The sequence below is a fragment of the Buteo buteo genome, chromosome 10 (assembly GCF_964188355.1).
Source record: "Buteo buteo chromosome 10, bButBut1.hap1.1, whole genome shotgun sequence".
NCBI classification, from domain to species: domain Eukaryota; kingdom Metazoa; phylum Chordata; class Aves; order Accipitriformes; family Accipitridae; genus Buteo; species Buteo buteo.
Window position 1 is genome coordinate 35,798,637 of NC_134180.1, and position 26,133 is coordinate 35,824,769.

General features: G+C 46.0%; 1 protein-coding gene across 1 annotated transcript in view; it reads right to left on the reverse strand.

Annotated features, from left to right (window-relative positions):
• Positions 1 to 349: 349 nt before the first annotated feature.
• Positions 350 to 26,133, reverse strand: part of AGBL4 (AGBL carboxypeptidase 4) — a 957,921-nt gene continuing 932,137 nt past the window's right edge. The window contains exons 11-12 of the mRNA XM_075037073.1: positions 16,176 to 16,272; positions 350 to 3,130 (exon numbers count right to left, since the gene is read on the reverse strand). Coding sequence (XP_074893174.1) covers positions 3,007 to 3,130; positions 16,176 to 16,272 — 221 coding nt within the window. The 3' untranslated portion in view covers positions 350 to 3,006. The remainder of the gene's footprint in view (positions 3,131 to 16,175; positions 16,273 to 26,133) is intronic.

A 26,133-nucleotide genomic window follows, 5' to 3' on the forward strand; every position in this document is an offset into this window, starting at 1 on the left:
CTAGGCAGGTGGAGAGGATGGGAAGAAGGTTACCAGCATGGGAGTTGACAAATGGGATGTCATCATTTCCCATATGGGTAACTGTCTCCAGTCTGTCCTTTCTATCCAACTAAAAGCTTGGGATATCTCAGCAGAAAGGAAGCATCTCTGGCAGAGATGAGCAGTCTACTTTGAGTCTATACTAAGACCTGGAAATTACAGGCTGTGGGGCAGATATGGGTGGCAGGAGACAAGAAGGAGAGACAGTGATTTCCAGGAAGATCCCGTTATTAAATCTAAAACTTGAAAGACTGACTTTTACAAGTCCAATAGCAGGACCCTCTAATAACCAATAGCAGGGCAGCACAAGGGCTTCCCAGAACCCGCTTCTCCACGTCTCAGTACTGAAGTGAGTCTGGGGGCCTGTGAGGAGGAAGGAATGAAAATGAAACAACACACTCATTCCACAGCTGCTTTTATCACTTTATTCCTATTTCTAGAGTAGACTCTTTAGCGGCTAAGCAAATACCTGAAACTCTCTCATTATATATATATATGTATATATAGAATAATTCAAAAAGAAATAATGAGGAATTCTGCAAGTGTTTTTCCGATGAATATGCAGAAGGAACAATATCACCCCAGTAAACCAACTTTGAAAGTCTTCCACTAAAACCCTATAAAATCCAACGATAGTCATAAATTAGCACTAGATTAATTCAAAGGAGAACTTATCCCCCCTCTGCGTACCTTCTAATCCATATCTCCAAGAGGTCATTTTAATTATCACACTGTCACTGCTATTCATTACTCTGCTTCTGGAGACAGAGAGCCAGCACTGTGCCTTTTGGATGCCTTGGAATTCATCATAGGAAGGCATTTTATTCTCCCCCAAAACGTGCACCGTTTAACTCCCTCACCTTGAAATATCAGGTTTGCTTGGTGTTTTAAATAATTGTCCCTCCAGTGAGATATCTCTTTCTTGTTTTCAACCAAGTTCCCCTTATCAGAGAGAAACTAACTAATGAAAGCCCAGCTAACGGGTGGCTAGTGCACAGACACAATCAGATCAAGTTTTGTCACATCCTGAGTAGCTTGTCCTTTTTCAGAGGCATGCAAGGCCAATTTTTTGTCCTGACTTGTACCTGCTCACTCTTTCTAGCTGCAGTAATGCTAACTGGATGGAAATCATGTGCCAGTGGCTCCCAGGAGGTCTGTTGTGATGGGGCTCCAGAAGTGTGTGTCCTGAGGGGTCCTGAGGCACAGAACACAGACCTCAGCCTTGACCCTGCATGCTTTGTGTTTACTTGTATGGAAAGGAGCTCAAGGACCTTACACAGAACTCCTTTCTATCCATTGAGATATAGACATGGGACCTGTATTCAAAAACAGATGACCACATATGCAGGCCTACTAGCTTCCTGGCTGCATGAATGCAACCCAACCTGCTTCCAGTTCTTCCTGGGATCACACCTTGGTTCAGCGTTGGTCATGCTCACGCCTTGCAGCAGCCAGGTCTCCATTGCTGAAGAATCAGGGAGTACTTTCACAAGGGACAGTAAATTTAAGTTAGTTGAAAGGTCTATTTTAGCCTATAATTCTCAGTTTTTCTCATACCTTTTCATTTACCCCCAGGATGCATTCTTCTCACACACAGGCCAGCGCAGGGACCCAGCTGAGTCTGTTCCTAGATCATGGTTCTCAAGTCCTGGGAAAGAGGAGAGGAGCAACCAACCCAGGTCTTTAACTAGAGAACAGAGCATCTGGGGCTACTACTTCTATAAGGCCATCCCACACCAAGAGGAGCTCATTCAGTCTTGTTTCACATGTCTGTCTTCACCCTCAGTCCGGTTCATCCTTTCCCTCTCTATCTACTGGGTCTTGGCACCTTCTCTCCTCCAAGCCATCATTGCACCCCAACTCCTAGCAGAAGAGAGTGAAGAAAGGCTGCTTCCCCAGGCTTCCGATGGGTTGGAAAGAGGCATTTCTAAGTGCACTTTCCCTTCCCATCCCCTGGGAGACACTCGGACTCCCCTCAGGGTCACCCTCTTTTACTCTCCAGTTTGAGAACCACAGGCCTCGCGCTTCAAATCCACATCACTGGCAGATATTTCAATAAGTCACACAACACAGGAGACAAACTGCCTAGTGACGGTGGCTTTGAGCTGAGATTTCACATGCTGTCCATGTAATGGGAAGGTGGTGAGGTTTTGCTTGGGATTTCTTACAGTAGTGGCACAACATTGTTCATCCCTTTCAGCACTACCCCTAGCTCACCCTGCCTCAGTCGTACATCTGTTGGGAAGTCCAATCTTTGTAGACCCCAGCCAGTTTTTGCTGGAGGACCATGGATCCTACCTGTTAAGACAGGTCTTGCAGTGAGTTTCATGCCTGCAGCCTGACAGCAGCATTTCTTATATGACCCCTTTCCTCAAATGATAGGATAGAAGAGCAAAAAACCTAACCATGCAGCAGATGATAAACGGCACACTGAGGAGCGCCTGCCTGACTCCCAGAAGCTATTTATCAGGCTCTCTTAATGCAAGCTAACAGGGCTAGCACATGCAATTGGCATAAGAGCTTCTGAGCCTGACACTAAAAGGGGAGACATCACATGGTGCAGCAGGGGAGCCAGGACTCCCTCGTTAGCTCATCATATGGATTACCCCTTTAAAGAGAGAGAGCAAGGCTGGTGGAGGAAGGGGAGGCTTTCTCATTTTAACAAATAGCTTTTCAGCCACCACAAATGATTTCTGTAAATCTATCGGGTCACTCTTTTTTTCCCAGAGATGAAGGGGGAAGGAGAAAAAAAAAAAAAAAAAGAGCTCTGAAATTGATTTACCATCTATAAATAAAAAAGAATCAATAGTAAAATTTCTAGCTAATTTCCCTCTCCCTCTTTCCCCCTTTGGACTATTTGTTATCTTAGAAATACTTGTCTAGGAAAAAAAGAGAAACATCATCAGTTCCAGACCCCGACGTGCTCCTCCGCCTTGCCCCGCAGACCTGCCCTCCTCTCTTCTCCTCTCATCGCGTGGAGAGAGACTGGTCCTTCAGATGCGCCTGGCTCCTCTTCTCTGGCTTGCCGCCAGCATGGCTGTTCCCTTGGCCCCGCTGGGTAGTGCATTTAAAAAGCGGCAGTTTCTCCTTCCTGCCAAAGGAAGAGAAAGAGAGGACAGGTATTGTAAAATGCTGGGGTGTTTCAGCAGCAGGTAAGCCATGTGTGGGGTGTGCTGCGAGGAGAAGCCATGTGTAAAGCCTCACCGTGAAGCGCATCTGTAAGGAAGGCTTTGGCAGCTCGAGACAAATTAGAGGTGGTTAAAGACCAGCTGGTCCCATCCTCCTCTGGCCAGAGCAGGGTTAGTCCTTCCAGGAGACTTCAAGGGCTTTGCATTAGCTCTGAGGTCTCCAAGAGAAGGGCCCCGCTGCTTCCCTTTGGGTACTGCACTTACCACTGTTTTCTCCCCACTGCAGCTCCCACACGCCTGAAATGTTTTGCTTCATTTCTTCTCATTAACAGCCCTCGTATCGCTGTGAATATTTCCTTCTGGGGCATATACTGTTCCCAGGACAGCTGGGTTCACACATCTGCTCACCACTGGATTGCCCCCACTGCCAGGGGTGTTCGCAGCTGGGGCCAAACTCTTTAGTGGCAGACTCCCACTGTGTGGCCGGGGAACACCCATCGCCTGACACATGATGCCAGTGCTTCCAGCATCCAGACCAGTGCCATCAAAGAGCCCGATGTGATGCTGCTATTTCACCGTACCCGTTAACGCCACTTATCTAACAGTTATGTAAAACTTTAGTTGTCACCATAGTTTGGAATGTGGCGTTTCCAGTGCACCTTTCGGGCTACAGTCCTAGCAGAGCAGTGGGAGTTTAACTACTGACCTCCAAAGGAGCAGAGTTATGCTAAATACTAAGTACTTTTGCAGTGATGCCCCAGGAGTTCATGGGCTAAAAACCGAGCTCCTCACAATGCAGCACCACAGAAACAGCTCCTCGGCTTCCCGCAGCTTGTCTGGGGGAACAGACCTACTTTGTAATGCTTTGGTTCCTGATAAGTCTCACTACTTGTTTCCCAAAGTGCTGCTGGGTGTGTGTTTACGGTGTGCGTGATGAATGTTGGCTACTTTAAGGAAAAGTAAATCTCTGTCCTTTATTATCAGTTAATTCTGTAACATTTCTATTCTATTTACTTATATAGCCTCTTTGCTTAGAGGCCTTAATTAAAATCCTCCATCTCACAGCCCAGTGCTCTCACTGCCTCTTCTCCCTCCAGGTCCTGACACACTTGTATTTCACAGCAAGACAGGCACAAGCGACCGGACAGCCTCAGCCATGGTCTGTCTAGCTGCTGGGCAAAGCCAGGCCTGGGCAAAAAGTGGCACAACTCACACCCTTGTACCCAGAGACCTCACTTTCGTGAGAGGCTGATTGACGAGGGGTGTGGGTGCTGCAGCACCATCCCTTGCTCACGGAGACTCGGGCAGCACTGGGCCATCCCATAGCGAGGAGCTTCCCCTCACAACCCCCTACCAGCACTGGTGGGTCACACTGGAACTGTAGAGGTGCCTCTGAGCCAAACGCTGGGACCAGGAGCCAGAGGAACCAGCTCTTGGCTGCCCGCTGGCAGCCAAGGCAGCCCTACAACCCTGCCTGCAGACTGCTGGCGGAGCGTGGGGTCCCTCCGCGCCCACCCCAAGCAGAAGCAGCACCAGCTCGAACAGCCGTCATCATCCCCTGCGTGTACCAAGCTCCAATCCGGTGGTGCTGCATCTCCTACTTATCTTGGCAGAGCGTGAATTACCTCCCCTCACCAAGCTGGCTGTGCTGCGGCTGTAAAAGCAGATACACCTTTTGATGGCTTCTCCTTTGTAAAAGTGGCAAAACCTGACTTTCCATTCCCATCCCAAGGAAAGAAATCAAACCGTGCTGTCAGCCTTTCTCACACCAGCCAAGGGGCTCCAATGAGCATTCAGGGTGCCCACTCAGACAGCTCCTGCCCCCCCCAGCACCCGCTATGCCCTGCCAATTTGGTTCATTCACCCCCCACTGCTATGGCAGGACACAAATGGAGAGGGTCATCTACTTATACCTGATCTACTCTTTAAGCACTCAGTCTGCTCCCCCTAATACCAGTTATCTGTATTCGCTACGGCAGCTGGAGACCCAAGCGAAACTGGTGTTGATGCCGTACCATTTCATACTGAGACACAAACGCTAGGAAGGGGAGGACCTATCTGTTCACATAGCCAGGTTACCAAAAGTGAAGTGACCTACCAAATGCCATGCAACAGAATTGGGGAGAACTGAAAGGAAAAGAGCTGAGATGGAAACCCAGGTTTCTTGATCCTTCCACCCCGACTCACCCCTGAGGAACTGGGCCCCTCTAAACCTGCAGAGAAACCTGCCTTCCCCACCACACAGGTGTGTGTTTGTCAGTGCTTTTGCTTTTATTTGGAGAAGGAGGTTAAAATACATTTTAAAAGAACTGAAATAATGTAGGGGCCGATGGGGCACAGGGCTTGGAAGGCTTTACCTCCACCAGCCCTCCCCTCCTCACTGCTGTCTCAGCTGCCATCAATTCAGCATCTACTGCATCTCCACAGTTCGTTCACCAACCTAAGGCACAGTGGTATTTTGAAGAGATAAACACTGAGACAAAAATAAATAAATTAGGACCCTGCGAGGGAGACCTGAAAGGCACGCTGAAGTGAGAACAAGCGGTTTCTCTGGTTCTGCGTATAATTACATTGACATGTTCCCAGACAATGGGTGGAGACCCAAACACAGCAGCAGCTGTGGACCAAACGGAGAATCAGGCAAAAAACCATGGAAAGCCAGCCAGTCAATCCATCCCCTGGGGCTGCATCAGCACTGCCCGTGTCGCTGCTGACAGCCTGCCTGCCCGCTCGCAGGGGCAGAGCCAGCGCTGGGCAGGCAGGGCTCAGCTCCTGGCCGTGCTGGGGCTGGCTCTTCCGTACAGACGCTGATTTCTCTGCACCCACTCGTCCAGTCCACTAGAGAAGGAACGTCATTCCCATTCTCCTCTCTGCAAGTGAGGGAAACTATAATATGAAACATGCAAAGAGGGTCGAAATGGGTCTTAAACCTCCTTCCTTTTTCATGATTTGGGAAACACAGAAAAAGGAAAACCTGTCTAACCAACGGCACTTAGAGATGGAATTTTTAGACACTGGCTGTTTTTAGCAGCCATCCAGGCATCCACCGAACTGAAGCATCATGAGTATCAACCACTCTGTTCACATCAGGTACTGGTGACGAAGTGATTTTTATGGACATACAGCCAATTGACAGACAGTCATGATCAAATCACAACTTGGCTGCGTGCTCATCGTGCATACAACAGTTAATCTTGCAGCCATGCAAACTGTTCTGCAAATTGAAATCTCAGAGGCATAGCAATTACAATACCAAATGTATACCACATCTCTCAGTCAACTAATTGTACATCCAAAAAATCACCACTTGAATAATCTGAATACGTTCACCTTTACAGCTAAAAAAAACCCCACTACATGCTTGATCTCAACACAATTTTGAGTTACAGAACCCCAAGGGAAAAAAATACCAACCTCTGATTTCAACAGCAAAATTGCTTCTATCTAAATACACCAGATGCATAATTCACATTGAGGTCTAACATCTTGGTGTTTCCAGTGATGGTCCTTTTACGTTCTGCAAAATGGGGCTATTCCTATTGCTTCCTGTAGCGCTCTCGGCCCGTCTGCAGGAAGACAAGCCCTATATACATCTACTCCAAATGTAGTGTATATGTTCACATCAAAACCAACTGTATCTGGATTTCTGTTTGTTAGGAAACCTTAAAGGTCTTTAAACGGATCAGCAGACTTACAAACCAGGCTAATGTTTTAGATGAACTTTAGAAAGCCACCGCCATAGGCAGACTTGTGCCACTGTGGCATTTTGAGCTCTTTCACATACATATTTCTTGACTTTTGTTTCCATCCGGTGAAGCAAGTTGAGGTGGGGAGCAACAGATTTGAATTAGTGACTTTGCAGCTGGTATATAAAAGAGGGCCAAAATAGAAGAAAATCTGTATTTAAATTGCAAAGGGAGGAGAAAACAAAGTTATCCAAGCCACGTGAGTGAGATCAAAAATGAATCATCAAGGCTGGAAAATGGCTAACCTCTGAACCCTGAAATCAAGAAATCTGGCTGCTGTCATGTAGCTGCTGATCTAATTTTTACACTTTCCTCTCCATACAGAGGAGACGCGTTTCCATTGCGTCCATCACAGCTAAACAATCAATGCCTGATTACTTCAAATGCTTCTCTCTCAGGGATGCACAATTAACCAGGCCCATATTTGACACTGCAAGGGGAGCGCAGTATTTTCTGGGAATGTCTGACAAGTTTCAAACATAAAAAACACAAATCAAATGGCCCAGCAGATAATGACAGCCAGTGCCCTGGCAGTTAGATAATGTGCATGCTCCAAAGCAAGGCCAATTAGAAGCAATAAAAACAAATTTGAAATGTTAGAGCAAAGGTCAGAAATCCTCAGCCATTACCACAGGCTTGATTTTTTCTTTCCAAGCAGTCACCAGTGCCTATTTCCAGAAAGTGAGCACAAATTCACGCTTGCCAGATGACCACCCACCTATTACAGCAGATTATGATTTCTGGGCCATACAAACTGCAGTAATGCGGTGGATGGAGAATCCCAGCACTATCTGGAAATCTCATCAGGTCCATACCCTGTGGCCCTACGTTTCGGAATGCGGGGGCTGGTCCATGCTGCTTATAGAGAAGTCATCATACTCGAGCCTGCTCCCCAGGAGAGTTTGCAGCTGTCTCTCCCTCTGCCACAGAAGGGATCCTGCTGCTTGTCATCCATCCCTCAGTTCCTGGCCTCCTTCCCCAGCTCACTGCAGCAAGGCACATCTGCTTCACCAAGGAGACAGTTCACAGAGGCAGGAATAATTAGCTTGTAACTGGAACCACATTATCGCACAAGAGAAGGAGAAGTAGCCACAATTACAAGCAACGCACGTGGCTCAGACCCAGCCATTGTTGTATATCTCTGCTGACCCTGGAGCAGGAAGCTGCAGAGAGGATGGGAATAGGTTTTGTCTTGTCTCCTGTCCTCCTATTTCCTAAGGAGCAGCAAGAGAATAATAGCTTCATTTACCTGATGAGATGTAGCAGAAAATGATAGTCTCTCGAGCTTGTTCAAGTTAGCAATATGATATTGGGATTAACGTGCTACGTACATCTGACATTACCCATGTCAACCCATCCTACAGAGAGCAGCTGTCTGCTTTCAGAGCAAAGTGCTCTGTCCTGCTCTTTAGAAATACAGGGAAAGTCCAGACAGGGGTGAGGCATGAAATAACACAGATGCTGTAAATCTGCTTACCGAGCCCTGGCTTCCTCAAAGCAACGAGCCCAAGGAAAGAAAAGGAAAGCAGGTGGGTATCTCCAGGCATGTCTATAAGAGGATGCCTGTGAGAGCTAATCCAAATACCTTTAGGGTGTAAATGTAAAGCTGATTAGTGAAACCACAGTAAGCTCCTATGTGGATATGCTCCTTCAGAGTTAAAGTAGCCATAATTCAATTTATTCATTTAGCTCATTTCTAAAAGTAAATTAAGGTAGAGTAAATTAAATTAAATCAGCTGACAGCACCTTCGTTTTGAAAGGGATTGTTAACATGGACCCAATCTACTTCATGCAGCAATGCAGATTATTTTCTCCTGCTGAGCCACCCGTCAGGCACACTGGCTCCCTGGGCTAGTCCTGAAGTATTTTTACACACCCTCTGTTCAGGGATTGTCTGAAAGCAGGACCAAGCCAGAGGTGTATTTGGCTGTTTGCGTGTAGGTGCTTAAATCCAGGGTAAAATCCTTCCAGCCAGCACTCTAGTTCCCAAGTGCTTGACAAGGTAATTGTTGTAATGTGGTATTTTGGTGAGCCCTCTGCTGGGGGCTGGCCAAGCACTGCAAATCTCCCCAAACTGCAAATGGATCCTTTTCATTGAACCCACGCAAATGTGTCACCATTTAAAACCTGAAAGGTTTTCTTTAGCGACAGCTACAAGTATCAAGAGCTGCATAAAACGTGCAGACGTGTGTGGGAGCAAGCTGACAGATTATAATTACCAATACAGAAGGGGGAAAAAACAAAAATTAATTTTTGAGGCAAAACATATAATTTGCCTTTAAACCATAGTACTGCTCCCATTTCTAATACAATTTACAGCCCTCGAAGTCAGACTGAAGTTGTTTGACTGCTCAGCAGTTTGTTTGTTTGTTTTAAATTTTCCTTTTAAAGGAGCACTGGCCAGCATGGGAGGATAAAGCAAGGGTTTTTTTAGACACTCATAGGAGCTTTGCACTGTTTGAACATGCAGGGAGCCAGGTAAGACAGTCTGCAGGCTCCAGCTGTGAGGTGGCATTTCTGTGCTAGCTGGTAGGATCGTGCACCAGCGCAGCCCTGGCTGGCCCTGCCAGTAACGTAAGGAAGACTTTTAAATACAGTCTGGTCCCACTTGTTCCTACAAAAGCAACACAGCTATAGGGCGCCCATGGACCAGGTCCTGGTGAAATCCCTAAGACAGGTTGCAGTCCTCCCTCCAGGGGAGCCAGGATGGTGATGGAAAGTTTTGCAGCAGACTCTTTTTTTTTTTTTTTTCCTGCCTTCATTTCATTTCCTCCTTTCTCTACAAGTTGTAAGCGGTTTTGCTGACCTTTCTCTGGAGCAGCACTGGAAGAAGGGGAACAAACAATTTACTTTGCTGTGTCTGCACAATTCAAGAGGCATTGACAGTAGCGTTTATGATACTGGCACCGTTTTGGTGCCTTGGAACTTTCTGGGAGTCGCTTTACCCCCTCAGGGGTGTAGTAGGGTGAGCTGCTGATGTTACAAGCAGCCTGGGGATGTGAAGAGCCTGCATGTATTCTCTGTGTGCAAAGGGATGGCCAGAACCACAAATGTCTTCAGGATTACTCTGGGGAACTTCTCCATGAAGACCCATGTCAGTTTGATTTTGCAATAACAAAAAAACCCCCAACCAAACAAAAAATGAAGGCACTGAATTTGCTCTTAGTAGCAGTGGTAGACTCACAGTATGGCCGAAATGTGAGGTGCCTCCTTGCCCATGTATTGGAGAAAGTGTAGTTTGTTTGGCCCACACAGACATTTCATTCAAACCAGTTTGCAAACTGGTCTGTATTTTCCTATACTAGCACTTACCTATGCCCTGTCACCAGAGCCTAAGGAGTGAATGGCTCAAAGATGGCCAGCAACATCTCCTTCCATGTGAGAGAAGTCATGAAAAAAAAAAAACCGAAGAGGTGCTCGATTTTCCTATCTCTCACTTGCACAGCATTGCAATGCTACTGTGCCCTGGAAGCTGTGGAGTATTTCAGATCTCTGTTGCACTGAGATCAAATTTGGTCTAGAACGTTTTTTCTGTTTATTAGACTCTGCTCTCCTCTAAGCCACTGAAAACGGTGGGGGAAAAGATGACAAGACAGTGATTTCAGTTTGGGAGAAGTGAGCTGGGGATGGCAGCAAACAGAGCCCCTAGAGAATGACAAGAAGCAGCCATCTATATAAAGCAGACTTCACTCCCAGCTCTCATGTCAGTCACGGCCAGGTCAAAGAAAGCACTACCAGGTATAGGTGAAACCTCAAAAATCCTGAAGGCACAGCTTAAAAGTGTAGAGAGGAGTTTTTCTGAAACACAGGAAGAGGTGGACTGGGAAGAACATCCCAGACCCAGTGGGACAGAAGGACCCCCACACAGCACATGCCAGAAAGCACCAAATCCCTGGGATGGTATGTGTGGTCTGAGCCTGTAAGACCACACAACCTCTGGACACAGCTCGTTAGTGTCAAGATGGGGCTCAAAACTTGAAAGGCTGAGCTGTCCTGGCAGAAGTGCCTCTGATCAGCCTGTGCCCATGCACAGGAAGACATTCCCCAGCGCCACCCAATATGATGCAGCTGACGGTGCCCATCGCCTCTGAGGATGACGGGACAGTCCCGCGGGCCTATCCAGCCTGTTGGATACGCAGCTGTGAACTCATACATCATCATTAAGGCTGCAAAATCAAGCAGCAAAAGGAGGAATTGCCAGAATAAAGGCTGTCAGAACAATTTTAATTCAACCTCCTGGCGGATATGCCTTCTGATGTGGTCTTTAATTACCTCGTCACAGCCTACTTTTTCTTCAACAAGACTGCTGCTGCATTCAGGGCACGATGGACAGACGGCAATTAATGAAGGGCCAGTCAATATTTTGTTCTGTCCTTTTTTTCTTCAGTGCGTGGCCCCAGGCATTATTTTCTGCATGCCATCAAATGCCTGCTCTTAGAATTATTCATCTTCTCCTGGACTTTTCTCTCATGTGTATCAGTGCAGCAACTGTGAGCTCCCCACCCAGGAAGGAATTTCTCTTCCAACACTCCTGCAAGCAGAGAGCCTGGGTTTTACCTACAGGAAAATGTGGTGCAGATATGAGTTGCAGACTGCTCCACTAGCAAGGTCCAGGGGGGATTTTTCAGGGTACCCACATTGTGTCTGTTCAAAGCCCAGCTCCCCTAACCTCAGCCAGAGCTGTAAGCACTCAGCACTTCTGTAATTTGAAATCCAGTGTGTCCAGAAAATGAGAAACATAGAACTGGTGGCTCTCAGAGAAAAAATGTCAGTGGTTTAAAGAGGCAAGAGCTCCTCTGCTGAGCCAGAGTGAAAGAACAGAGCAACGCTGATATGGGCAAAGGGGTGGACTTAAGGCAGTGCAAGGTGACTGGCATTAGCTAATTTTTCAGCAAAAATTCTGTTTTCCTACCTTAACCATTCTCTGTAACAGCTGTACTCTGCTTTCTCTTAATCTCTTACAATTTTTTTCACCTTTTACCAAGCAGAGGACATTTCTCACTTTCGACCCAAGCAATCTTAACCTTTACTCTGGCACAAGTAGAAAGAGGCGAGCGCAGGACAGACTCGGTAAGAGGAAGAGCTCCCTGTGCCACCAGCGGCATCAAAGGGAGCCCCACTCAAACGCTTTCCAGTGAGTGCAGTGGGAGCAGAATTTGCTGGTTACCGAGCAGCTTAAGAAAAGACAGTAACAAGAGGAGAGGAAGGGCATGAACCTTCATTGCCACCCGACAGCCCCTTTCTGCACTGCGCCCTCCTGCTCTGTGCCCACTTAACCCAACCCGAGAGAGACGTCTTTGTGTCCAGGTCGGACTTTCCTGAGCCTCTCTGAAGCATGTCCAAGTGGCAGCGCTGTCTTCTGCAGCAGCTTCTGTAGGCTGCACAGATGCCTCTTACTGTTAGAAATTCATAGGCCTACCAGCTTGTCACTCCAGAAAACGTCCAGCATTTTCAGCAAGGCTTTTAATTCATTAGCTCACATAGGAAAATATTCTAACCTTCCTGCCCTCCCCAGCTGAGTCATTGATGCTTTCCTATCTTGCTGCAGACACATCACCTTCAGGAAAATAATTGCTTAGCATGCTGATAACAAGAGACATTATCTTTCTGAACTGGAAATTTGTTTGGGATCACAGGGTCTTCCCACAATGAGGACTGCAGGACACTTGTTTGAAACAAGTCCTGACCTGCCCTTGCAGGCTGTGGGAAACCCTGTATGTCCAGTGGGCTGGGCTTCTGGGGAAACGGGGAAGGTTGGAGGAAGCTCAGCCAGAAGAAAGGGGCTGAAGGGGTCTGGGAGGGACTGGATGAGCTGTGGTGGGAGGGAGGATGCACGGGAGAATAACCACACTGGACAGGGAGGGGATAAAGACAGAACTGTTGTAAGAAGTAAAGACAGTGCTAAAAAAACCTCTTTAAGCATTTCATTTTCATGTCTAGCCTCTCTACAGAGGCAGTGCACAGTCCAGAGGTCTTTTCAGGGATCTGAGCTACTTGGGGACTTCAGGTTTGCCCAGAGATTCCTTTGGTTACAGAGGAGCAGAAGCTTCTAAGCTTGATGTCTACGGCCTGCAACTGTGAACACCTCTTCTTGCTGGTGAGGACATGTTGGGAGGGCACAGGATTGCCCAGTGCAGAGTTAGGTGCACCAAAGCTCACCCCAACCCTTCAGAGACAACCACCACAACGATGGGTTCAACATGAATTTCTAGCAACCATCCACTCGGGGACAAAACACAGCATTCCTACTTCCCCGCCACCGGCAGGCTCAGCAAGTAGTTGAGGGCTCCAACCCTGACCTCACTTCATGGTGGCCTCTTGGGAAGTCCGTGGAGCCTGACTCCTGGGAGGGTGGTGGGCACAGCTCCACAGCGAGGAACTGAAGGCCCCATCTACAGGTGACACTTGTCCCAGGGCAGACAAGGGCAGGTGGAATTTAACCACAGGTCCAGCCGACCAGTTGGATTCACTTGTAGGCATGTAAGCACCTTATACAGATACAGCTATTTCTCTTACCTCTTGAAATAAGCTGCACAAGTATACGGGACAGCAGAGGGTACCCTAGCCCCAGCCTCAGTCTTGGTTCTGCCACCAGAGCTGTTGCCTCAGTTCTTGCCTGTTGCTCCAGATGATCCTAATTCAGTTCCCACTGAACTGCCCGCATTGCCTATGCTCTAGGATGGCTGTTGCCAGACAGCCTGACTGTGTGGACTAAACACCCTACTAAGATGTATTTCTGACTCTCAGGACCGTCTCTCCCTTTCTGTGCCTCAATTTCCTTCTCTGCAACGTGGTGATACCAACATAAACATTTCCTTCTTTAAGATCTTTCAATCAGATGTGCTCTGGAAGTGTTGCAGGTTGTTACTATTTCCAGGGCTATCGTTATAACACATTTTGGCTGCACTAATTCCCTCAAACAGAAATTGTTCTGCCTGTAGTAGGCTGGGACAAAGCAGCCAATTAGTTGTCCCTTACACGTTTATTAACTCTGCAGCTTTCTTTCAATGAGTATGTGGAATCTGGTAATGTTTTAATATATTTTCATAAGCTGTGGGCACAACATGTCCTGTTTCAAGCTAATAACCATGCCATATAATTAGTCCTGATTACACAGATATTTAGTATCATTTTACATATTCCAATCCTTTCCTAGTGCCACTGTCTAGCCAAGGCATATTTAAAGCCACAGCCATCTCCCTTCTGCTTCCCAGCAGTTTGCAAGATTTTGTTTTGGACAGGTTTGCAGTTAACACGACAGCTTCAAAGAACAATTTCATTTCATTGATATACATTTTATATATATACAAGCTCTGATCAGATGTCAGGTGACAAAGCCCAGGTTACAAATAGAAGGCATTTATCTACTTTTACAGTGAAAAGCCAGTATTTGAAAGCTGTCAAGAAATTAACAACATGAATCTTTAAAAATCTATTTCTTAAACATCTGTTGGCTTAGGGGTGAACATTTACTGTATTTAGGATTTTACTGTGAGGTAGCACTCCCCGAACAAAAGATCCCTCACCCCATTAGACTCTGGTCGGGGAGCAAGAAAAATTTGCTCTGTGCAACCCGATTATAGATGTGTATCTTTCCCTGCTGGCGTGGCTGTCTCTATAGAGATGGACATGGATATTTGATGAGATTAAAATGCTTCAGTTACCACTGTCAGTGGTTCTTTAATTTAAAATGAAGAAAGCAAACAAACATTCCTTTTGATGAGGTAACTGAATGATGCTACGGAAAAGCACTTTGCTGTCAGGTGGTAATTAGGTTCAGTAATAGTTGTGGGTTTTTAGCCTTGGAGGCTGTGGCCCTTGGGAGTCTGAGAGAAATGATACATTCAATTTCCGGAGGAGAGGAAGATGCTGGATGCTTTTCTCTGCTAACCCTGCAGGTCTCTGCAGATAAGAGCATTCAGAACTGCAGCGCTGACAATCCTCCCTGCATCAGCCTAAACTGTTGTGTCAAGATCACGAACAGAGAAAGAGAGATGGACTCAAAGCTGGGCATTTAAACACCTAACGCAGTCAGGCTGGCTCTGACCACATATATAAGGAACTGCCAGAATGGCTGCACTGAGAGGATTTTTAAAGGCTGCAGAAAGAACTCCAGCAATTGCTCTATGGTCTGTGCTGATATTTGTAACATCCATCTTGCGCATCACTAGAAAATCTTCAGTAGGAAAGTGTTCCTCTGCAAACAGGGGAGAAGAAGCGAGTGAATTTCAAGGCTCAGCTGCCTCCTTTGCCAATTGGGAATTAGCTTTTCTACTGCAAAATATAAATTATATTTGGTTGTGCTATTAAGAGTTGAAACCCAAATGAAGCATTCCAATTGGCCCAAAGGCATTTAATTAGAAACTTTTAGTTTGGAGGCATTATTGCTGTTTTCTCCGAGCAGAGGCAAATTCTGAATGTGGTGTTTCCCATGAAACAGGAGCTCTGGTTCCTGCTCTGCTCCCCTCCTCATGTTATTACACAGCTTTGCCTGTTCAAGGAATGACGGTTCTCCACAAACGGTTCAGTGGTATCTCCCCTGCTCCGCACACAAGCTAAGAGACACTGAAAGGACACCAGTTGGCCAACACCAGACAGAAGGCCAGCAGCACTGCAGGGATTCAAGCTTGGGCATTTCAAACCCTCTGTTCACACCTTTGTGCATTGCTCACCAGTGCTTTACTTCATGTCCAAGAAGACTTCCTTTTGGACAAACATCCAGTGAACTGGTTGTAAAGCTGGAGTAAGGACTTATGGTGAGACGGGGTCCCCAGGTAAAGGATCCCAGGTGGACTGGCAGAAGGAACCTGCCATCTGGCTGCCAGCACTGCGGCAGGTCCAAGAGGAGGTGGAGAACCCTGCCTTTAGCACAGGCTTGCCAGTAGTTTCCTGAAGCACTGAAGAAGTTTTCACTTCCAGAATTAAAACTTTTCAAATAAATTGAGTCTGATTCTCCTCTCACTCTCAGTAGATAAATGAAGGGTAAGTCCATTAAAGATACTGGTGTGAGATTGGTGTACAGCAGACAAAATTCAGGAAAGATATCGATATCTCCAAAATCCTCTGAATATTTTTTCAGACATAAACCAGGTATCTTTCCTGATCATAAATGCTTTATTTCCGAATGGAATTTCAATAAAATAAGCACAGTTAGACTAGCACGCTTATTATAAAGCCATAATGCAGTAGCACTGAAGTTTAGTCATGAAAGGTATTAAAAAAGCAGCCCTGCTAAAGCAAGAGAAATTGCTTTCTGACCTACCGAGTTTTAGGAGTGGGTGCTAGTGGTCTCTCCACCGAGGAGTTCAGCCTGTAGTAATCCAAGAATGTCCTGGCCACATTTCTTCCAAGCTTCATATCTGTGAGTTTTTAATTAAGGAGCTTTTTTTTTTTGAAATAATTAAAAATAATAATAATAAAAAAGCAGAGTCTAAAGGTAAATTACTGCTATTTAATGCATGAGCAAGTTTTACATTAACCATCCCACAGTGCTTAGGCTTCAGGCAAAATGACTTACGCAAGCAGATAAAGCGGGGGTCATCTTGTTTGCTTCTTGTTTTCACAGGCAGGTGCTGCATAAAACCACGGACAGGAGGAAACAATCTCCCTTTACCCCCATGCCTGGCTGCGGATCCCTGCGGTGGTCGTGAAGTAATACACCAGAGAAAAGGGGCCTTCCAATTTCCATGTTTAGGGAAAATAATTACCTAAAAATTCTTGAATACAGGCAGTATTTCCGTGCTTGTATCCAGGAAACAAGGTCAACAATGTCATGGTATGAACCAGCAGTGGACTAGTGTACAAACTCAAGGTTGGGATTACAGCTGTAGCCCTCCAAACCTTTAGCACTGACCCCTCCACGGTCCTGGGAGAATATACTGTTCTTCTTTAACTGTGTTGTATTCAAGACCTGAAATGGTGATTTTAGCACTGAACTGGAAGGACAGTAGATTGCCCTAGGGAGGTCAGCAGTAACTCTGGGGGCTCTTCTCACTAGCCATGATTCCTCCTTCAGCTAACTCTGAGCCCAACACTAGGCAGGTGCTGCACATCAGAGCTGCCACAGAGACATTATGGGGGCTAAGGACTCCTTTGTTTGCCTGTTTTGAACTGATGCCTACCCACGCTACAATAACCACATAATTCTCCCAGGCACTGCCCCAAATGGCCACCGTAATGGTCATTTCAGGAGTGCTGATGCAGTAGCTGAGGTGGGTACGTAACCTGGGGAATCTAAATACACCTCCGTCCAACACTCAGCAGCCCAGGAAAATAAACTGTTGCTGGGCTGTTTTGTGTGCATGCATGTTCTGCTTTATCAATAGTTATCTGCTGATGTTTCCATTAGAGGAAAATTCCAGAAGTGCAGTGTCCCAGGGGCTTCCAGCAGTGCCTGTGAAGACGCTAGCTTCTAAATGAAGCTTTTATTACCCGCCCACTTACATTAGACACATCAAAACAAGTGAGCATGAGACATCAGGTTCAGGCATCACTGTGAGATCTCTCTTTATCATTTATTTATTTATTTAAAGGGGAGGTTGAACTAATGTGACTCAGTCGTTAGCTCTAGTTCTGCAAAAAGCCAGCCCCCAGCTCTGCTAGTGCTGCAGTCAAGCCCAGTTCTAGTAGCTGAGGCTGACTCCTGACACTGCTTTTCTCTCCAGTGACCTGGTCCCACTTTTCTGGTTCCCGCTGCTGTGCCTGGGGATGGTTACATGGATCTATCCCTTCTGTTTCAGGGTCTATGCTGATATGCTCATTGTGATCCTAATACTGTACGTGCTGCGGGCACCCGTATTCTTCTGCCCAAAAGTACAGCCCAGCCTGAGCAGCTGGTGTTCACGGCTGTTGTCTGCGTGGACAGGGATAGTTGGTTGTGTGAAACAACACCGGCTGTTTCACGGCTGCTGCAGGACCCAGTAAGCTCCACTGCAGCCTGCCAGCACCGACAGACGAGACTAACCGTACATGCATGAAAGTTCAGAAAGTTGGAGACAGCTTAAAGTTTATCAATTTGAGGGAGGGCAGCGTTGCTTTGAAAGTGTTTTGTGATTGTTACTGGAATTTGGGGATGGCTGTGGGTAGTTTGGTTTCTGCAGATGTGAACTCAAAGCAGCGGCAAAGGTTAAGAGTTCAAAGTAGTCTGAGGAAGCGAGAAAGAAGGGAAGAGGGCTGTCAAACATTTAAGGGATTGAGAAGACTAACATGGCTTGATCTTGTAGTTTCTTTCATTTACTTGGCACTTTAAAGGCATAAAGTGGTAATTGGACTCGGTAAAGTCTCTAGGACATTTTCTCAGTACCAATCTCAGAAGGCTCCTCTGCCAGCAATGGCCCTGCTGCCCTTTTCTTTGTTTCTTTACATTGCTTGTGTTTGCACAGTGGGAAACACCTGACCTGCTGTCCTGAGGGAGGAAGCCCTTAGATGAGAGTGGGTGCAGCCGAGGAAGTGGTTACAGGAGCTCCTACATGGTGCCTTACAACTCTGCCTTAACCCTGACCTGGAGGAATCCAGTTCTATTGCTGAACTTAGGAACAGCTTTCTAAAGGTAAAGACAGTTAACCACTGGAATAACCTGCCTTAGCACCTCTGGAAATCTCCAGACCAGAGCTATTCAAGAGCAGGTTAAACCCACAGCAGACATGAATGCTTTAGGTCTAACTGGTCCTGCACAAAGTTCAGAAAAGGAAGTACAGAAAGGCCTCTAAGGCCACTTCACCCCATTTTTCTACAACGCTTAACATGCTTTGCAGCCCACGCAGACCGCCTGTTTGCTACGATTACCAGGCAAGGTAAAGGCTTTTTGTGGAGCATGGACACACAGGTAGACAGACACCGAAGAAACTGGAAATGCAAACCTGTGCCCGGTGCAGCCACCAAAAAGTCACAAAACGGGAACAACTTGCAGTCAGCATTGACGGAAAGAGCCTCGAACCAGCATGGGATAAAAAATTTGCATGTTCTAATACTAGTCTCTCAAGCCATCCTACCACCTCTCAGAAACAGCAGTAACAGCCTCTCCCTGTGACTGCCTAGCCTGGACAAGAAATGGCCTGACTCATTCAGCAAGTGCAGGAGGCACGTGTGTGCAGAACCAATGGAGAAAAGCAAATCAAATCAATAACATTTGCATTTATTTCAGGTGCACGGAAGACCCAGACTCCACTTTGGCCTACAGTATATCATAAGCACATAAATAACTGCTACTACAACCAGAACCCACTTTTGCTGAGTGGTTGGTTGGTTTGTTTTTTAACCAGCTTCCTTTCTGCAATCACACATGCTGTGCTTTTGCCCATAGGAACTCCCGACCTAGCTTGAACTGTACTTGATAGAAGGCCATTTCCCAGCTGTTCCCATCACGGGAGCTCAGCTCATACAAGATAGTAGAAATCCATTTGGGCAGGTCAAGGTGAAAATATCTGGGTGAATCTTCACTTTTACTAGTGTCTGCAATTCCCTTTCCTCTCCCTTCCTCCTCCAGAGACTCATTCTTCCATGCTCCATATTTCTACCTGGAAGTGAAAACCAGAGTGCCCAAGGCCCCTCCTGCAGACACTGTCCTCACAGCACTCAGTCTTTGAATGGCATCAGTGGTTTTGGGGACATTTCAGGACAGTCTGTTTATGTACAACTCTGCCAAATTTCACAGATGTTAGGAAGTTCAAGAATCGTGCCGGGCTTTCTGCAAAATCCCCCGTATTGATGAACCCTATCATGCCTCACACCCCAAAGCTTCCAGCCCTGGTAAGAAAAGAGGACAGAGGAGTGGGGAATCTCATAAGCCATTACTAGTTTTCAAGTGAGAAGATTCATTGCTCCTATTGTGAACAGTCTGCTTAAGCTGGAGCCTCTAGAAGCACAGACACAGCCTTGTTCTGTCTGTGCATGAAGGCAATAAAAATCTCAATTTGGAAACCAGTTAGCAGTACAAGTCATTAGGGGAGGTACTAAATGTTGCTGCTTTAATAGCTCACTGATCATTTAATAATGTCACTGCTGCAGAGCATGGTGGCACCATTCGCTCGCTTTTGTTTTGCTTTTTGAAATTCAGGGTCATTCCACTTTCAAGTGTGTGGATTATCTTTCTTTCCCCCTTTTGCCAGACACTGCAAACTGCTTTAAATAATTAGAAAAAGGATGGCTCCTTCAAGTTCACCGTCTCATTTTCATAAGGTCCAGTGTCATTGCTTTGGAACAGGAAGAGAAACTGTGGTGGTGGTAAGGATTTGACAAGGGCAAAACAGTTAGCAGCCCCCACTCATCTTTGATAAGTCCTGTGGGGTCTCTGCCAAGCAGATTGGATCTCTGTTTTTATGTCTCATCTAGAGGACAGCACCTCCATCAATTTGAAACACTGCGCTGGGTTATTAGCTTATGGAATTCGTCCAAGTTCAGTCCTAAACAGGATTTGAAATCGTGACCATTCAATCTAGAGGCACCACTGACCAGACCCACGCAAGTCTTTTGTCTCAGACAAACAGCTTTAAGTTATCCTAAAGACAGACACAGGGGAAGAAAAAAAATAGGGAAGGGAGAAAGAGGGGAAGGAAAATGAGACATGAAGAGAAAGATGAATCTTTTTAATAGCTCAAATTAAAAACCAGAAGAAGCTCTTTGTTTGACAAAACTGAATTCTACAGCAAATCTCAGTCTACCACAACAATGATCCTGTTATTTATGAAAAGAGGGTTATTTTGTGTGGGAGAGTCCCAGATGACTGTGGTCAGCTAGCGTACTGTCAGCTTCGTACAATCTCAAGAGAAATATGGATGAGGTTTTCTCATCTGTTTATAACAGCTTCCATCAATGGATCAAACCCCTTCCTGACTCGAACAAGAGCTCTAATGGAAAACGGCATTACACGGCTTTAAACCACTGTGTTGTATCACGCCTGGCCTGATCAGAACTAGTCCTCTATTTTAGCAGAGCTGTTTTCAGCAGTTACTTGTTTTGTTTCACAGGGCTGACACTATTCTCTAATAAATAAGAGATGCTGCCCACATCATGTCTAATTGGGGGGCCCACTTCAAGCGAAGTGTAATTGGGGCAATATAGAGACTTGGCAGTGGGGGGGGGGGTGTGAGGCGGAGAGGGGCTATTCTGTGGCTTTTCACCAGCATTTAACACAGTGCAAGTCTGGGCGCTGATGATGCCTCCTTCGCAGAGACTGTCACTCCAGGGAAACAAGGTTCACAATGTCTAGTATATCTGGTTACATATTTCAAAATCGTTATCAAAGGAGGAAGCTTCTAAAAGGGAGTGTGGGGAGGGGATAGGACTTACCCCGTCCTCACTACTGACTTTCGAGAGAGCAGGACCTGGCCAGGCAAGCACTAAATCTTCAAGTTGTTGGTTTTGCAGGGCTGTGAGGTGCATGTAGGCACGCTTTCTGGGGAGAGTCTGCCACTTCCAATGGGAATGGGGCTTTTCATAGCTCCAGCGTAAGAACCAGGCTCAACGTGGGAATTACTGGTGACACCCTGTCACAGTACTCGGCAGGTCAAGCTAGCAAAATGCAACTAGACTGTCCAGCCTTAAAAATCTATAAATGCCCTGAACGCAGCCAGCCTGGAAATAGCAAAGGGACTTTCCCCAAGGAGAGTATTTCCATTCCTAACAGCCTCAGTTCCTGATCCCAGATGGGACAGATGCTTTTGAAAATGAAATGTAACAGCAATGACGAGTCTTCATTTTTATTCCTCTTGTGTGTTATCAGGAAAGGAACCGGGCGGAAAGATCCCTGACTGACTATTTCAGGCCCTTTTCCTGAAATGCTTGATTGTGGTGGAAGAAATTACAAAGATGGAAGCTGTGCACTCTTCTCCCTGAGTAATCAGAGGCCTGTAATTTTCTCTCCTCTGAAAGAGGAGGTTGGAGAACAGGTATCTTGGAGAGCGCTGTTTTATCTCTGCCAGAGGGACTGTGCTGCAAGGACCACGCTGTATTTCCCATGAACTCATTTCACTATCAGCTACTGCTTCTGCCCTTCTTGTGAACTAAACTGAAATGGGCAGATCCTAGCTAACATCTGGACACGGGGAAGGGAGGGATCTCGAGGCAGAGAAAGAAAAAGGCAGGAAGGTGGCGGTGCTGCACAAGACCCAGTGCCAGGATAGAGCCAAGCACTCTTGACCCTGCCGGGTGCTGCCACTGAAGGGTAGCAGAGACTCAAGGGGAGCAGAGGCGAGTGCGGTGGAGAGCTCGCGTACCCCAACTCTCCCTCTGCAACACAGCGGCACCAGTGAGGGAACCACCCAACCAAACGCATTATGCTACTGATGAAAACCTCCATGCAATACTGGGCTGCAGAGCTGCTACCATATGTGGCCGTCAAAAGGGAGCACTTAATTCAACATGGGATTCGAGACACACAGACAGGGAAAGGAAAATCAGGCTGTCCAGAGCAAGCACAGAAACAGAGAGGGACGAGATGTTTCAGACACAGTCAAAGTAACACTGGAAAAGCAACAGGGCTACTGCCCATTTTTACCTCTGAATCCACATGCCGTTTACCAGCACTATAAGCATGATTTCACAGGGAAACCTCTTACTGGTGCTCCATCATCCTAATGCCATCTTCACATTGCTCTGTGTAAGTTGCATTTTATCCATCTTACGGTGCCTCTACACCAGTGGGAGATGGAAATGGGCGCTCCTGTAAATGGTAATCTGGCCTAAACTATGAAACGGCCAAAGAAAATGGTTTATTTAATATCTTGGCAGTGTTGACTCCTGATGAGGCTATCTAAGGGACAGAGGTCAGAACCAAGCTTACAGCTCAAAAACCCAGAAAGGGTGAATTTCAGCACCAGCATATTTTAATTCATTAAAATATTGCATCAGCATTGCTCCACAGGCTGGTATACTTGAAAAATTATATACTTAAATCCTGATTATAAGAGCTCCTATCAAATTGTCCCCAAATTAATTTGGGCCTGCATTTACTGGTCTCACATTAATGTCTGACAGATCTTTATTTAGAGTATCTGGGAGACACTAGGCTGAGCCTCTTCTTGTGATTTTAACGTTTCTGATCTTTTCTATTGTTCAGTTTTGGTCACTTGCCAAATCTGGGAAGGAGCCCTTGTGGATTAGCTGACCTCAGCTCTTTACACAGTCAATGAAAATTACAGAGCTGATTCTCTCTGATATACCAAAGAGGGATGAAAAGAGGGGAAGAAATTTCCAAGTGAAAATCCAGCATTCACAATCTTCTCCTATCACTGATGAATGTTCTCAAATGCACAAGGGAAAAACAGCATGAAGACTTAAGTCTTAACAAGTTTTGTTTTCAGCTTGGTTAGAAATGCAAGAACAGTACAATAGTTTCCAACTCTAATTACCCCCCCCTCCAATACACTGGAAAATCATGAGCTGAACTTTTTGGGGATCCTCTTAGTCCCTCACATCTCAGCCCAGAAGCATGATGACATTCATTGTTCCATGTCTGACAGTTCCCATTAGACATTCCATTCACGGCTTTGTGCATAACATTCACCACCACCCAAGCAAAATCGGTTTCAAGATAAATGGTAGAAAGTGTGTTTCAACACACCAAAGTGTGGATAAACCATTTTTCATCTCTAAATTGTTGGAAGCTCATGAATTGTATAAATCATAACTAGGCATCAGTAGTCTGTTGCATGCTGCATTTTCCCTCTTCAGCTGCAGCTTGCATTTTCAGACAGGGCATAGTCAATAGCTTTGCAAGAGCAATCCTAAAAAGAAGAAATTAAGAAATATGATTAAATAAGAAACATGAAGAATTAAGAAATATGAGGATTGTGTTCCCTTGTGACATAAACCTGCATATAACTGGTTTTAAAGTTTTTGAATAGAGGAATGATAAGGAGAATTGCAGAATGCTGACAGTGATTGCAAGACTCGCAATGATTTTGGGGGACATTTCTCCCCTGGCTGGGATACCCCTAGCTTTTCTGTGTCCAAGTGCAACTATGTGCACCTGGGAGCATAAGCACTTGCTCTCCAGTGTCTGAGCAGACGTAGAGGACCTCCTGGAACCTACCTTAGATCATCCATCTGAAAAAGGACTCAGTCCAGTGGCTATTAGATGGTTTCAGTCAAGATGCCTCTTCTTAAGGACTAGGTCAAAGACCAAATGGATTTCTCTTGCCTTCAGTCAGTCTTTGATAAGTCCCTTCAAGAGAAGGCAACACCTGCATTTGTATTGGGCAAAATGCAGGGAAGAGAAAACTTATCCTCAGGAATTGGCTTAGCTCCTCTCTCAGACTGTCCTGGGAGGAAAAAGGACCACAGCCTCAGAGGCTGTACCTTTAAAACCACTTGCAGTCTCCAAGTAATAGTCATGCTTCAGTGTGTTCAACATTTCGGCTGAGCTCAGTACAAAGTGCAGTGATTTAAAGCTGGGAGATCAGGCGGGATTCAGCAAATTCAGAATTATTTATTTCTTTAGAGCAGAAAGTCTGGCTACAGATTATTTACTGCAAATGGGTCTGTTTGGGGGAGGGGAGGAAGGCGAGAGGGTAGAGAAGGGGCAAATTGATTGATTGAAATTTTTCAATTAAAACAAGCAGTTTTTAAAAAAGATTTAAGGCTTTATTGAAAAGTGGGAAATAATTCAAGAGCCTGGAGCCCTGCTAAGTGCAGATCATAGAGATGGGGGGGAGAAAATAAAATTTTATTTTGTAGGAGAAGGGAGGGAAGGAAAAAAAAGGAAGAAAAAATATCATTATCTTTGTTTCTTCAGCTACGTTAATGTATTTCTCTCCCTGAGTTATCTCCAGTATCTGCAAGTATTGATTCAGAATAAGGCACTGTGGTGTAGGCTGCAGACAACAGAAAGCTCTGCTGGGAGTGGCACACTTCCAGGGCTGGCAGAGCACAAAAAAGATCTGGGGATTGGTTTTGCAATGGGAACTATGCCTGGCCAAACCAGAGACAGGGCACCTGCCCTCTCTGCAAGGACCAGGCTGTGCTGGGGTGGCAGAGCAGGTCTAGCTCAGGGGATGAATCTATGATTAAGGTGTCTTTGGGTGCTTGCTTTGGGCACTACAGGATGAGAGGACAAGCAGAGTTAAATGAAGTAAAATGAGAAAGAAGGAGCATCAGCTCTTGAATGCCAAGATCTCCTTTCTGCCTACATTGCTGACTCAGGCTCAAGGGTCAACGCCACACTTAATCTCAGGCTATCTGCTGTAGGGGGGGGTTCTCCCCAAAGCAACAACACACATGAGCTCGGCCAAAGCTCTCTTCACATCAGCTGGACACACCTCATCTGTAGGTGGTCACTCCAGAGTGATGTTGGTGAATGGGAAGAAGAGAATTAGAGCTGTTACTAGTAGGTAGAGAAACTAATGCTATTTTTGTCTTTGTAGGGAAGGAGTAAAATATTACTATAATCTCCACACACACACCCCCAATTAATGCCTCTTTGCTATTATAATTCCCATTCCTGGATCAATTTAGCTTTTTCTAAAACCTTTGATTTTTCCTCTGTGTTTTAAACTCAAGCTGGAATGCAGTGATAAGGCACTACACATATATATATTTAATCTACACACACACACAAATATAGTTATATATAGTCCCTGCCACAAATAACTCTCCTCTGACTGCTGTCACAAGGCTCTTTCTAAAAAAGCTACTCACCCAAGCTGGCTTGTTTTCCTACATCATGTCCCCCAGGGAAGGACTGCTGGCAGCAGCGGGTCTGTGTCCGGATAAAGATGCTGGAAAGGTCTGCAGCTCTCCCCTTCTCCACTGCCTGTCTCTTCTCCTCGCTTCTCTGATGGGATGGGAATAAACTATTGCCAAACTTCAGATCCACCAACTCCTGTCACTGAAACAACAGCCAACTTTGCTGAAGTGGCTGGAGGTACACCGCTATACAGCCAATGTAGGAGCGGCCCTTGATTTATAAAAGGGGCATCTCAAAGCAAGTGCTTGCTAGGGGATTAACTGGTGGGCCAGATTAAGAGTCACTGCTTTCCCTGGTGAAAAGGGTTTTCATAACAACATGCTTGTGACCATAATCTAACCACCAACCTCTGGAGTTTGTGAAAGACCTAAGCAGCAACTTTGCATCTCTCCATTTTCCAGAGTGTCATTTATGGCTATAAAAATCACTTCCCCTTCAAACTCTCCTTATAGTGGTGAGGCCTGTCTGCTGCGCTGCTCTTTACTCTGTCTCACTGTCTGCTTGTGTTGCCTATCTCTATCACCATATTACTAACAAG